Here is a 15,297-nt window from a genome sequence, read left to right on the forward strand (position 1 = left end):
TAATTGGCTAGCATGCATTTTATAATTGAAGTGACAACACAGAGGTACAAAAAGTAACACGTATACTAAAACAGAAGCAGAGTATTCAGAACTGTAAGCTTGGGACTTCCCTGGGGGTCCAGTGGTTGAGACCCCACGCTTCCAATGCAGGGGGCAAGGGTTTGATCCCCAGTCAGGAAACTAAGATCCCACATGCTGCACGGCTAGGCCAAAATAAATACATAAAAATGTAAACTCTACTCATCCTCGTTTGCTGGACTAGTTTGATCAAATATCCCACTCTCAGCTGCCTTCGTTCATTCAACAAACGCTTTAGCGGGCACCCGCTGTGACGATACCGGGCACCCTGTGTTCGGTCCTGGGGCACGAAGATGGGCGAGGGGCAGCGCCGCCCTCAGAGGGGCTCTGGCGGGTGGAGAGCACAGACCTAACAAGCATTGTTACCTTCTGGTACACAGGGCAAAATAAACAACTGGCGGGTGGAGAGCACAGACCTAACAAGCATTGTTACCTTCTGGTACACAGGGCAAAATAAGACCCCGAGGTGGAGCAGAGATGCTCTACAAAGCTGGTGAAGCAGGGCCAACAGAAAGTTCAGATGCTGGGAGCCCGAAGAGTGAACTATTCTGGGGGTGTTCACCAGGATTCAAACTCCAATTCTGACCTTTCTAACTGTATTTTAGCATGTTAAGGTTTTATATATTAATATCATTACACACTGCATAATTTTTACAAAGGGAAAAACAGGTCTGAAGAAAAAATTTTACCCCTTTATCCTTCTCTGTCTTATTAGATTTAAGTTTATTGAAATAAATAAAATTCATTCACAATAACTTGGTACTTCATTGCTTTTGTGTTTTAATTTTCTGGATGCACTGCGTACAGAGCATGTGGGATCTTAGTTCCCTGACCAGGGGTCAAACCCAAGCCCCACGCGTTGGAAGTGCAGAGTCTTGACCACTGGACCTTCAGGGAAGTCTCTAATTGCTCAACCGAAAGATTATGAGTGTCATATTAAAGAAGGCATTTTAGAACTTCCTATCCAGTGAGGTAAAGGAAGCCCAGGGGGGTGTCTCCCATGTTCCTGTGACCTTTCGAGCAATGTCAGGGTCCTTCCCTTCGGTGCCAGCCAGATCCATCTCTGCCCCCTGCCCTGCAACTGAGCGTGCTGGGCAGACAGTGAGCAGCCTGGGGACCTGAGAGCAACTGCCCTCGGGAGCCACCTGAGCCAGGGCAGGACGGTCCAAGAGCGAGGACCTGTTCCCCAAGCTGGGCACACGCTCCATGGTCACAATCACCAGGGAGAATCATTCAGACCCCCAAAGGCAGGAGAGCAAAGGAAGTGAAGGGACACAGAATACTGAAAAGGGAACTGCCTTCGCCTGAAATCTCGATGCTGCAAGCCAGCCACGCTTAGCACACTGCCATCTGTCCTCTGTCCTCCTGACTAGACTACATTCTAAGATTTCCACAAATGAAGAGTACCACTCTTTTTATAATCAAGAGAAGAAAAATCTACATTACAAAAAGTAATTTAAATGTTGGTATTTTAGGAATTTTGGTTCCAACTAGAATCAGGGAAAGCCTAGATTTCCCATGAGAAATAGCCGGGGAAACCAGAGCTCAAATGAAAAATGCGCTGCTCATTTACATGAGTGCGTGTGCGTTTGTTCAGCCCCACAGTGGTGAATTTTGTTTCTTTCCCCTAAGGCTGGGGTACAGTGGGCACCAGGGACTTTATGCTGAACCTAATGAAACGTGTTTCTAAGGGCACAGAGCCCTTCAGCCTCCAGGAACTCATCCTAACATGCAAGCCTCAGCTACTGAGGAGAGAAATCGGATTTTGTTTTTGAAATCGACTGGGATCTAAACCCTGAAATAAATACTCATACTTCACATAGAAAAAAAAAGAAAAGAAAAATTCACACACAAAGAATGGCCTCCATATGGTAAGAAAAGGGTCACATGTCTTTAAACATTTCTAAGCAGGCCACCATTATAAACAGTTTTCTGCAATTTAGTTTTGAATTAAGTATAACTATTGTGGTCAGGTGCAATTTTATTCTAAGAAGGGCATGTTTCCATTGGGAGACACTTACTTGTGAGCAGTACAATTAGCACAGGGATCAAAACCCAATCACCTACAGGAGCCACAAAAGTGCGCAGAAAGAAAAGTACCTGAATACCACAGGGGGCCTCCCGCTCTTGTGCTTCACAAAGACGCCTTCGAGACACGCTCCGATGGATATGTCGCTGCCTTGGCTGTCCTAGGAGGAGAAAGCGGACAAGGAAACACTGGGGGCGGCAGAGACACGGGGCCCCAGGGGCCCACCTACCCCCACTCTTGTGTCCCATGTGGAAAAGGCTTGGGAGACCTCCCCTGAGGGGGAAAGTCTGCAAGGTATAAATGTGTCACCCTGGAAACACATATGAAAAACAGTTGGGCTCCTTAAGGAATTCTATTCCAAGAGTAATTCCAAGAACAAACGACAGAACAGGAATATCTCTTTTGTGAGAAAACTTCGGCCACGAGGACCTCAGCTTTCACATTTCCAAATGTCTGCACATCTCGGGCTTCGGGCAGCGCAGCGTCCCTGGCCTCCCTGCTAACCTGCTGGGACGACTCCGGCGCGCTTCGGAGGGCCCCGTCTTCGGGCCTCGCTTACCTTGGCAGGGTAGCTCTCTTCCCCATAGCCATCCATTCTCTCTACCTCCTGCATGTACAGCATTTCCGCGTCAGGAGCTGTGAGGCCCCTGCAACCCGAGAGACCTGTCAGACAGACTGTTCACAGACTAAAAAAATTTCAGAAGAGCTTGTTTGCGAAAAACTACGTCTCAATCGGGCATAAAGCGTTAGAAACGTTTCCAGTTTCTAAGCGTCTGTGATTAGTTACGTCAACCCACCAATTTTTACTGAGAATCAACTACACGCAAGAGCACTGTGCTGAATGCTGAGGGCTGGGTGTCGGGGCAGGCCAGGGGGAATGCAGGAAGTAAAACAACCTCCCAAGAAGACTTCAGGGAGAGCCAGACTTCTCTCCAAACCACCACAGTGTCAGACAGTACTCAGCACTGTGTGCTGAGCGCCACACCGTGAGTGGGGCGAGGAAAGCCAGCTTCGGTGACAGCGTGACGAGGGTGGGCAGGTAGGCGGGAAGGCAGTGTGGGCAGAGAAGGCGCCCACTGCATGGACACCTCCTCTCCAACCTCACCTTCTGCTGCTCCACACACCCACAAGGTACCCCCACCACAACCACCCCAGACTCTCTGTGTCTTTGAACATGCCACGCTCCCCTGCACCTCCGAGCCTTTGCACGTGCTAATCGTGCCTCCTGGTCCAACTATCACCCATGTGTGCGCCTGGCCAACCCCTGAAGCCATCAAGACTCAGCCTGCGCACCCTCTTGGTCACCTTGTGGGACTGCCCTGCGCTACGCAGACCCACCACCTTCTGTGCACGCCTCTCCCCCACACTCACGATGAGAACTGTGAACTGCCATGACACTGGGCTGCACTGCCTACCCCTGAAGACTCTGGCAGGTCACGGTTCTAGTCATCTTTGTGCCACAGCATTGAGCACTCGCCTCATAACAGAATAGCAGCACTAAATTATCTTTGAAGGAGATGCACAGATGAATGAATGAAAATAACAAAAGATAGAGCAAGGTGTGCCCGAAGGATTAATTATGCTGAAAAAAATGGGTTCATTTGGACAGCAGAAGATAGAGCTGGAACGGCAGGATTGAACCAACTTGTGAGAAGCCTTTAATCCCAGGGGTGATGAACTCAGGCTGGTGGAAAGCGAGAAGATTCACGAACACTCGAGGAGAGGAGGGGAGACAAGTAGAAAGAGCTATTTTAGGAGAATTAATCTTTTGTGAGTGACTGTCTGGATTTGAGTGGGGACAGACTAAAGGCAAAAGGTTATTTTTAACAGGAAGGGGTGAACAATAGGTTATAATTAGACAGACCTGGGTTCACATCCCACCTCTACCACATGTAACTTTGGGCAAGTTATTTATAGTCTTTGTGAACTTGATTTTCCCAATCTGTAAGGAGATAATAACATTTACCTTAAAGAGTCGTTATTAAGAATTTGATGATACATAAAGTACTTGGAGCTGAGTGGCACTTGGTTTAGCGTAAAACCTAGCGTTCTCCAGGACAGGGTTTTCAGAAAACACATCCAGCTTCACTCTCAAAGACCAGGATCTGCCCAGAAGCAGGGGCCAGAGCAACAAGCCCGCTGCTCTCAGCACAGCTTGCCTAGAGGACAGGGAGACGGCTTCCAAGGCGGCGGTGAGGCTGGGGGCAGACCCAGAACACCACATCTGCCACAAAGGAAAACAAATCTCTCTAATCTTGGTTAACCTGCACAGGGCCGGGCCACCGCCCAAACCTTCAGTGCGTGGGAGGAAGGACGGGCAGCCTTCAGGGGCTGGCCGCTCTCAGCTTTCTCAGCTTCATCAGTGACACAACGTGAATAACAGATGGGTTAATATGGGGAAGTGCTCGGAAGAGCGCTGGGCAGGCGGTGAGAGCTCTGCCCAGGTGGGGAGAGCTGGGTAACTAGAGTAGGTGCAGCAGCAGCAGTAAAGGTCCACATTTAATGCTGTCAACCCAGGGTTCAAATTGAAACAGGCACGAGTCCTAATCTGTCCCCACTTCTCAGCGTTACCTGTATTTCTGATGCAGTAAGGCCACTTTTTGGGTTGCTTCTTCCAACACTTTTTCATCCTGTAACCACTCCTGGAAAAACACACGACAGTAGTATGGAAACAAATCACTCAAATTTCTTAGGAGGAATCTGTGCTACTGTTATTGACTCTTGTCCCCAGCAGGCAAAACTAGGGCTAGAATCAGTATCTGAGAGCTTCACTAAAGGACATAATCATGACCTTTCTGAGAATTAAGTGGCTTCTGCTCAAAAGCCAAAACACTTGCCCTGCCTTCTCAATTCATCCCAGAGAAACTTGCTGCTGACTAGTTGCGAAGTTGTGTCCAACTCTTTCCGACTCCATGGAATGTAGCCCATCAGGCTCCGCTGTCCATGGGTTTTCCAGGCAAGAACACTGGAGTGGGTTGCCATTTCCTTCTCCAGGGGATCTTCCCAATCCAGAGATCAAGCCCACGTCTCCTGCTTGGCAGGTGGATTCTTTACCACTGGGCCACCCGAGAAGCCCCCAGAGAGTTACAGATGGGTTATTTCAGGTTGTTAACATTCATCAGCCAGTTCCAAGCCCAGCACGTAACGGCACCTCCTGCATTCCCTGGCTGGCTGTGTGACAGTCAGAGCAGCGCACCACTTCCTACAGGTGTTGCAACACCTGTCAATCCCACCAGTATTGACTTTAAAAAGTAGAAAGCAGGGTCTTTTTGTCATCTACTCTTTAAATTGCTGATGAGAAACGATATTCACTTCAACATAATTCTGTGAGGTCTCAAGTTTTCAGTTAAAATCAAAACCTCTGTAGTTCCTCAGAAGCTGGAAATGAGTGCCTCTCTTTAGACTCACATTCAAACTCAAAATGAATTTCGCTGGCTGCAGCCCAGAGGCCACAGACTCTTCTGTTTCTGTGCTTTTACAAGGACTAGAAGTCTATAACAGGGAAAGCAACAACTTAAGTTGTTTACAAGAAGGAGCTGATTTTTTTTTAACTCTATCCCTACCTAGTAAGTCTAATATATGGGCTTCATTTCAGGGATTATTAAGGGTCTAGAAATCACTGTTGATAAAAATGTCCAATGTCAAAAGAATTCTTACCACAGGAAGCAAGGCAAATTTCTGAAGAAAATCCTGGGATTCATACTGATCAAAGTCACCAAAATCAGCTATATAAAATCACAAGTATTCACATGTCAATTATGTTTAATTGGAAGCAAAGCATATACACAACTAAATTCAATATGAAGTATACAGATGGTGTGCTTATGATTTAGAAGTCAAATCTGCCTTATAGCTTATAAAATGTATATTTTAAAAATTTCTTTTAAAATGTCCAACTCTTTGTAACCCTATGGACTGTAGCCTACCAGGCTCCTCAGTCCATGGGGATTCTCCAGGCAAGAATACTGGAGTGGGTTGCCATTTCCTTCTCTAGGGGATCTTCCCAACCCAGGGATCGAACCCGGGTCTCCCATGTTGCAGGCAGACTCTTTACCCAGACAGATTTATGTGTCTGGACTTGGAAAAAATGCCTCTTAATAAAGTGGAAAAAAAAAAACACACATTACAAATTGTATACAAATCATCTCATTTTTTTTTGTCATTAGAAAACAAACAAAAATCTACCCTATAATCATATATGCCTACTTATGTACAGAAAAAATGTTAAGAACAAACCAAAGCATTCATAGTAGTGATTACCTCTAGGGAATGGAATTAGATCATCTGAATATGTTACAGTGAGATGTATTTGTTTAGAAATTTTTAATTGTAAAAGCAACTGATAGTTCGGCAAAAAGCTTATGAAAAACTAACTCTTAAAGCCAAAGATAACACTTAAGAAGATTCAAAGTACTTTGAAAAGGAATATGGCTTCCTGAGTACAGGGCATTTTTTTCATCTAGGAAGGATATATATTATATCTCCATGTCTGCTAACATCTGAAGGAATTTTATTAATCATTCTTTGCATTAAATTTCAATTTCCAAGATTAAATGCCAGTTATCATTTGAAATAAAGTCCCATTAGAAGTCTTTTCAAAGTACATTACATATGTAAACACATATGGATTACACATACGACAAACAACTCAAAAATACTTGTGAAATACAAAACTAATAATATTACGATTGGCAATGTTCTATAATCTAGGGCAACTATTTAAGAAACCAAACCAATGACATACGCTTGAAGTGTAAGCAAATGTGACCTTTTCAACCCCACTGTTTGGCTGATCTTTCTTCTGAAAATACGAGCTAGCAGCAGATCAAGTCCCTGCACTAGAGGAATACATGGCATATTAAATGTTGTGTGTGTGTGTGTGCACGTGTGTGCGTGCGTATGTGTGTATTTCCTCTCTACTGTTGGTCTGTGCTGTGCTGACGTAATAACATGCTTAGCCTTCCAGAAGTCTCATATTTCATTCAAGTAATTCAAACCCATTCCTCCTCCACAAGGAAGCCCCTTAGATAACAGAAATAATATTCCACTAACACAGAAAACTACTCTATAGTAGTTACTTTCTATAGTCAGTTACTTTAAGAATTCCTTGCTGTTTTTGTTCAACATGTATTTTAATCTGATTGATCTATTACATTATCAATTGCCATTCTTTACCTTGTACAGCTAAGCCTGCAAGCTGAATTGCTTGTTCTAATGTACAAGGAATGTTTCCTTCCAAGATATCTTTCTTCAGCTGCAGATAATACTGATACCTATTAAAAAAAAAAAAAAAGGTCAGTTTTTAAAAGTCAGTGTCGGTATTACCTCCAATCGGACACAATGCATTTTATCATTATTTGGTAGAGAAGCATCAACTAGTCAAAACTAAGCTCAGACGATTTCAAAGAATGACAGGAACGTTCCTTGATCATTTCTATACTGACAAATACACAGACAGACACAACAATTTATTGAGTCACTTATCCTTAACTGTAGTTATTTGAAAGCTACAAACTATAGCCACCTAGGAAACAGCTGGTCATCTATCTTGTACCCTGTAAAACAGTCTCGGTAAGTTTTGTTGTTTTAGTTGGAGAAACAGAGAATCAGTGGCCAATCCATACTTTAAAAACCCTTTGGAGGAACTTGGTGATGTAAGACTTTCCTAGCCCTGGACAGTAAAGTCAAAAGAAAAAATGGTTCCTGACATTTCAGACCAGGCGCATAATAAAATATTCTTTATTGAAATACCAAAAAGGATAGTTGCTAAAATCCTTTATAACAGTCTTTTAATGTGGGCTTACTTCTGTTTATGTTTTCAGTATATAGGGTATTAGTTACCAGCACAACCTTTAGTCAAGCAAACTTCAGTTAAACTTCAGATCTCCAATTTAGCATTTTCAAGGAACTTGGGAAAGTCATAATCTGTGGGTTTAAATTAACTCCAGTAAACGGTGCATACTATCACCCCTTCACAAGGCTGAACACACCAAGGAATGTATGTAAAGCTCTTAGCATAAAACTACAGCGTAGCTGGCACTTAATAAACAGCTGCTCTCATGGCTAGCAGCAGTCACCCACTTGCAGCCAGGCAGCAGTATTTCACCTGGCTGACTTCTCCGTTCTGATAAAGCTCTACAGTGAAGATCTGTTCTGCCTTCCTTTCATTTATTCACTAAGGTAATTACTGGGGCCTTCTATGCATCAAGCACTGTTCTAGATGCTGGGGATACAGTGCTGAACGAAGATCTGCCAACCCTCTGCCAATACAGTCTACAGGACTGTCTTGGATCCAGAATCTCTTCTGGGTTTGATGTCTGCAAAGCTCACAATGTGAGCTGTTCCCAGGCGCAGTTCACAATGGCGTTTCCTGGAGAGCCCCCCGCTTTAATCATTGCATATGAGTCCTTACATCATCCTACTTTATTTACCTTCGACATTTCTGTTCTTCGTTACCAAAAGTCTTGAGCAAAACACCATCTATTTCAATAAGAATTTAGATCCAACTTAAACCCTCTACCTGCTAGTGGCAGAACCCATAGATTTCCCTCCATCAGCGAAGAGAATGCTGGCAGCACTGGGTCTTGTCAATGAGGAAACCTTGCAACTTTCTCCTAGGAAGCTCCTTTCAAGCATCTAAAGTACTCTATATAGCCAGGACATGGAAGCAACCTAGATGCCCATCAGCAGATGAATGGATAAGAAAGCTGTGGTACATATACACAACGGAGTATTACTCAGCCATTAAAAAGAATTCATTTGAATCAGTTCTAATGAGGTGGATGAAACTGGAACCTATTATACAGAGTGAAGTAAGCCAGAAAGAAAAACACCAATACAGTATACTAACACATATATATGGGATTTTGAAAGATGGTAACAATAACCCTGTGTACAAGACAGCAAAAGAGACACTGATCTGATGTATAGATCAGTCTTATGGACTCTGTGGGAGAGGGAGAGGGTGGGGAGATTTGGGAGAATGGCATTGAAACATGTATAATATCATGTATGAAACGAGTCGCCAGTCCAGGTTCGATGCACGATACTGCATGCTTGTGGCTGGTGCACTGGGACGACCCAGAGGGAGGGTATGGGGAGGGAGGAGGGAGGAGGGTTCAGGATGGGGAGCACGGGTATACCTGTGGCGGATTCATTTTGATGTTTGGCAAAACTAATACAATATTGTAAAGTTTAAAAATAAAATAAAATTAAGAATAAATTAAAAAAAAAAAGTACTCTATATAGAATATGCTGTCCACATATTCCACTCTAAGTATTCTTGGTCTTTTTCTTAATCAAATCACGGGAAAACAGGTGCACAGTCTAGACTGAAGCCTAGATTATGGCACATACTTTCCTAACTGGTCTCCTGCCTGTAGTCTTGTAACCTCTAATCTACCTTCCATGATGGGTGATCTCGGTAGAGTACACATTTCATCATTCCCTTCCATTAACACTCAAAAATGCCTGTCCCTATTGGTCATGACTTCATGACTTGGGCATTTCTTTTCCCAAGCCTCTGTTCTCCTCTCGAGGTAATATCTGAAGTTCCCTGAATAATCAGTAGCTTTTATTATCCCCTTACTTTGCACAAGCTACTCCCTCTAACTAGAAAACGCCTTGTAAAGTCAAGTGAAAAGCCACCGTCTTTGCCTTCCCTATTCACATTTCCCGCAACCCACTCCTCGGAATCCAGCACTATAATTCAGTTCAGTTCACTCACTCACTCGTTTCCAACTCTCTGAGACCCCATGGACTGCAGCACGCCAGGCTTCCCTGTCCATCTCCAATTCCTGAAGCTTGCTCAAATTCACGTCCACTGAGTCAGTGATGCCATCCAACCATCTCATCTTCTGTCATTCCCTTCTCCTGACTTCAGTCTTTCCCAGAATCAGGGTCTTTTCTAATGAGTAAGTTCTGCACATCAGGTGGCCAAAGTATTGGAGTTTCAGCTTCAGCATCAGTCCTTCCAATGAATATTCAGGACTGATTTCCTTTAGGATTGACTGGTTGGATTGCCTTGCAGTCCAAGGGACTCTAAAGAGTCTTCTCCAACACCACACTTCAAAAGCATCAGTTCTTCGGCACTCAGTTTTCTTCACAGTCCAACTCTCACATCCATACATGACCACTGGAAAACCACAGCTTTGACTAGATGGACCTTTGTTGGCAGAGTACTGTCTCTGCTTTTTAATATGCTGTCTAGGTTGGTCATAGCTTTTCTTCCAAGGAGCAAGCATCTTTTAATGTCATGGCCACAGTCACCATCTGCAGTGATTTTGGAGCCCCCCAAAATAAAGTCTTTCACTGTTTCCATTGTTTCCCCATCTATTTGCCGTGAAGTGATGGGACCGCATGCCATGATCTTAGTTTTTTGAATGTTGAGTTTCAAGCCAGCTTTTTCATTCTCCTCTTTCACTTTCATCAAGAGGCTCTTTAGTTCCTCTTTGCTTTCTGCCCTAAGCATGGTGTCATCTGCAAATCTGAAGTTACTGATATTTCTCCCAGCAACCTTGATTTCAGCCTGTGCTTCACCCAGTCTGGCATTTCACATGATGTACTCTGCATATAAATTAAGTAAGCAAGGCAACAATATACAGCCTTAATGTATTCCTTCCCCAATTTAAAACCAGTCCATTGTTCCACGTCCAGTTCTAACTGCTGCTTCCTGACCTGCATACAGACGTCTCAGGAGGCAGGTCACGTCTCAGGAGGCAGGTCACGTGGTCTGGTATTCCCATCTCTTTAAGGATTTCCCACAGTTTGCTGTGATCCACACAAAGGCTTTGGCATGGTCAATGAGCAGAAATAGATGTTTTTCTGGAACTCTCTTGCTTTTTCCATGATCCAGCGGATGTTGGCAATTTGATCTCTGGTTCCTCTGCCTTTTCTAAAACCAGCTTGAACACCAGGAAGTTCAGGGTTCACATATTGCTGAAGCCTGGCTTGGAGAATTTTGAGCATTACTTTACTAGCATGTGAGATGAGTACAATTGTGCGGTAGTTTGAGCATTCTTTGGCATTGCCTTTCTTTGGGATTGGAATGAAAACTGATCTTTTCCAGTCCTGTGGCCACTGCTGAGTTTTCCAAATTTGCTGGCATATTGAGCGCAGCACTTTCACAGCATCATCTTTTAGGATTTGAAATAGCTCAACCGGAATTGTATCACCTTCACTAGCTTTGCTCATAGTGATGCTTCCTAAGGCCCACTTGACTTGGCATTCCACTTGACTTCGCCTTTCCCTCCTCGAGCGGATCTTCCCAACCCAGGGACTGAACCCAGGTCTCCCACACTGCAGGTGGATTCTTTACCAGCTGAGCCACAAGGGAAGGCCGTGCTATAATTAAAGCATGTATTATGATAATACACTGCAATTATTCATGTACACGGACCACCACCAGACTGTGACAACTCCTCCAGTGTAAGAATAAAGCATATCTACTTGTATATTCATCTCCCACCGTAACCAGCATAATTCTTACAGACCATATTATATCTTCAATAAATGTTCAAAGAAATGAGACAAAGTGATAAGTTACTGTTTTCTCCTCCTCACTTCTACTCTGAAATCTTTATAGCTCAGATCTGCTCTGTAGTCAGTTCATGCCAATCCCTAGAACCTGATTCTAGCTCCTTTGGTTATCCATCTTATTTCAATAATTAACTGCAAACTCAGTACTTAGAATACTCCACAAACACAGGGCAGTATCAGGTTTTTACTATCTGCAAGCCATTGTGTTAGAAATGATTTGAAAGGCAAAGTTAAAGAAAACATGGATTTAAAATCTAAGAAAAAGATCTGTACACAAATAACTGTAGTGAGAGGCTATGACGGCTGCCATCTTAACATAAGTACAAGCAAATTCTAGAGTAGTCTGGAGAAAGAAAAGCTCACTGCAGCCTCAGGGGTCACAGAAGCTTTATGGAGGAGGTGCCTTTGGAACTAAAATCAGATGAACAGGATTCCAGTTACGTGTATCTGAAAGAAAGGTCTCGGACACAAAGGTGAAACTGCATGCAGCATGCTCAGGACACTGAAGTAATCCAGCTTGGCTCGAAAGTAAGGTTAAACGGTTAAAAAGTGCTGGATTCTGGAGAATGTAAAAGGCAGGCTCAAGAATCCAAATTTGGGATAAGCAACAAGGTCCTATTGTTCAGCACAGAAAACTATATGTAACATCCCGTGAAAAACCATAATGGAAAATAATATTCTAAAAGGAATGTGTATGTGTATCTATATGTATGAATCACTAAGCTGTACAGTAGCAATTAACACAACACCGTGAGTCAACTACGTGAAAGTCACTCAATCCTGTCCAACTCTCTGTGACCCATGGACTCTGGCTCACCAGGCTCCTCTGTCCATGGGATTCTCCCGGCAAGAATACTGGACTGGGTTGCCATTTCCTTCTCCAAGGGATCTTCCTGACCCAGGGATTGAACCTGAGTCTCCCACATTGTAGGCAGATTCTTTACCATCTGAACCATCAACTATACTTCCATTTTTTTAAAAAAAGAATGCAAACTTGATTCCTTGTTTGTTTTCTTATCTCCAAGGAAAAAAAAAAATTAGTTCCTCTATCCCACCCCTTAATACATTCTACGCTTTCTGCATGTGTTTCTTTTAAGTGCATTTATTGGCCAATATTTTCTGATCTCAAACCCTTCCCCCATGTCTTTCTCCTTCCACACCTGTGTACAGAACATGGCTACTGGGGTCAGAACTTCTACACATTTTCTTGAGGAGTAAACACATATTTTGTGGCTATTTTTGAAAAATCTCTCTCATTTCATTGTTACTAAGGTCAGAAACAAATCCATAAATACATTAGGGGTGACATCACTTCAAGAGGAGTTCACAGCCAGGGTAAAAACGTCATTTTTCCTTGTAATCGTTCCTTCGTGCCCAGTGAACCCATACGTCAGGCAACATGCCACAAAGCACTCTGACACACCACATACCAGAAGCTCCAGGCAATGCTATGGCTAAAAACGCGTGGTGAGAGGGCAAAGGTCAGTTTTACCTCCCGACTCCTCCAACCTTAGTCTCACTTTTCAGTCTCACTGGATTCCCTGAAAGCACCTTCTTCCTTACCTGGTGATCTCCTGCTGCAGCTGTGAGACTGAAGGCACATAAAACACCACTCCAAAATAGACGGTAGGCTCCAACGCGTGCTTATCCAGCTGCTTCTTCAGAGGTTTCTCCAGATCCACCCACCGGCGCTGATTCTGCTTGTTGTAATACCAGAGGCTGAAGTAAGTGATCTGGAAAGAGGGAGAGTCACTGAAGGAAGCAGAGACAGACAGAAGACTTTGCCTGCTCTAGTCCGTGACCATTTCATACTGTTCATGGGGCGGGGGGGCGGGCAGAGGGTGAGGCGGTTAGATGGCACCATCAACCCCATGGACATGGACTCGAGCCAACTGCCGGAGACAGTGGAGGACAGAGGAGCCTGGCGTGCTGCGGGGCCATGGGGTCACAAAGAGCTGGACACAACCCAGTGACTGAACAACAACACACCCATGACCTGAGACCAAGAGACCACAGTTTCTTATTGCTTCTCTGCTCAGAAATGGACCACAGCAAAAAGGGGGTAAAAACCAAACAAGAGGCAAGCTCTATCTCTGTATAGATACTCATTAAGGAAACAGAGGCGCGGACCTCCTTGGTGGTCCAGTGGTTAAGACTCCGTGCTTCCCTGCAGTGGGCATGGGTTCAATCCCCGGTTGAGGAAGTAAGATCCCACATGCCACACAGTCGGGGAAAAAAAAATAGAGGCAAAGGTCAATTACACTTGCACACTATTTCTTGAACCCTGCGCAAAAAATGTCTAGATATCAGAATTCAGCAGTTACTACACAATTTTACGTAAGTTCAACAACAAAACAAAAATACTGAAAAAATATGTCGTTTTCAGTGAGTTCCCTGGTGGTCTAGTGGTTACGATTCAGTGCTTTCACTGTTGTGGCCTGGGTTCAATGTCTGATCAGGGAACTGAGATCCTGCATTGCACAGCCAAGAAAAAAAAAGTTTAGCTTTTAAAAATAAAAATATTAAATGTATCATAATTAATATTTTATAATAAGCATAACTGGGGTTCTTCCTAAATTTTGACCAGATAGTATTAATTCAACTTGTCACTATATTCAAATTTGGCATCTATAAATAAATGCTGCTGCTGCTGCTAAGTCACTCCAGTCGTGTCCGAATCTGTGCGACCCCAGAGACGGCAGCACACCAGGCTCCCCGTCCCTGGGATTCTGCAGGCAAGAACACTGGAGTGGGTTGCCATTTCCTTCTCCAATGCATGAAAGTGAAAAGTGAAAGTGAAGTCGCGCAGTCGTGTCCGACTCCTAGCAACCCCATGGACTGCAGCCGACCAGGCTCCTCCGTCCATAGGATTTTCCAGGCAAGAGTACTGGAGTGGGATGCTGTTGCCTTCTCTGCTATAAATAAATAATTTCATGTAAATACTGTAGATTCTAGTGGTAAAGATGCAATTGCAATAGCCAAAGCAATCTTGATAAAGAAAAACGGAGCTGGAGAAATCAGATTCCCTGACTTCATGCTGTACTACAAAAGCTACACTCATCAAAACTGTTTGGTACTGGCACAGAAGCAGAAATAAAAGCCCAGAGATAAACCCATGCACCTATGGTCAACTAATCTATGACCAAGAGGGCAAGAGTACACGGTGGAGGAGAGACAGTCTCCCCAGTGATGCTGGGAACACTGAACAGTTACACGTAGAAGAATGAAATTTAAACACTCTCTAATACCATACATAAAAATAAACTCAAATGGACTAGACACCTAAATCTAAGGCTGGACACTGTAAGACTTGGCTGAAAACATGGGCAGAACACTCTCTGCCGTGAATAGCAGCAATATCTTTTTTGATCCGCCTCCCAGCAAAAATAGATGGTACCTACTGAAACGTAAAAGCTTTTGCACAACAAAAGAAACCAGAAGCAAAGAGAAAAGACTCAGGATGGGAGCAAATATCTGGAACTACCATACGACCCAGCAACCCCATTCCTGGGCATGTATCCAGGCACTGAAACATGTATAATATCATGTATGAAGTGAGTCGCCAGTCCAGGTTCGATGCACGATACTGGATGCTTGGGGCTGGTGCACTGGGACGACCCAGAGGGAGGGTATGGGGAGGGAGGAGGGAGGAG

General features: G+C 44.0%; 1 protein-coding gene across 2 annotated transcripts in view; it reads right to left on the bottom strand.

The window, feature by feature from the left end:
* PTPN21 (protein tyrosine phosphatase non-receptor type 21) overlaps positions 1 to 15,297 on the bottom strand; it is a 78,271-nt gene that overhangs the window by 29,168 nt on the left and 33,806 nt on the right. For both annotated transcript variants that reach the window (XM_061429637.1, XM_061429638.1), the window contains exons 3-8: positions 13,208 to 13,377; positions 7,283 to 7,380; positions 5,765 to 5,832; positions 4,679 to 4,749; positions 2,667 to 2,754; positions 2,179 to 2,267 (exon numbers count right to left, since the gene is read on the bottom strand). In XM_061429637.1, the coding sequence (XP_061285621.1) occupies positions 2,179 to 2,267; positions 2,667 to 2,754; positions 4,679 to 4,749; positions 5,765 to 5,832; positions 7,283 to 7,380; positions 13,208 to 13,377 (584 nt within the window). The remainder of the gene's footprint in view (positions 1 to 2,178; positions 2,268 to 2,666; positions 2,755 to 4,678; positions 4,750 to 5,764; positions 5,833 to 7,282; positions 7,381 to 13,207; positions 13,378 to 15,297) is intronic.

The sequence above is a fragment of the Bos javanicus genome, chromosome 10 (genome assembly GCF_032452875.1).
Source record: "Bos javanicus breed banteng chromosome 10, ARS-OSU_banteng_1.0, whole genome shotgun sequence".
NCBI lineage: Eukaryota > Metazoa > Chordata > Mammalia > Artiodactyla > Bovidae > Bos > Bos javanicus.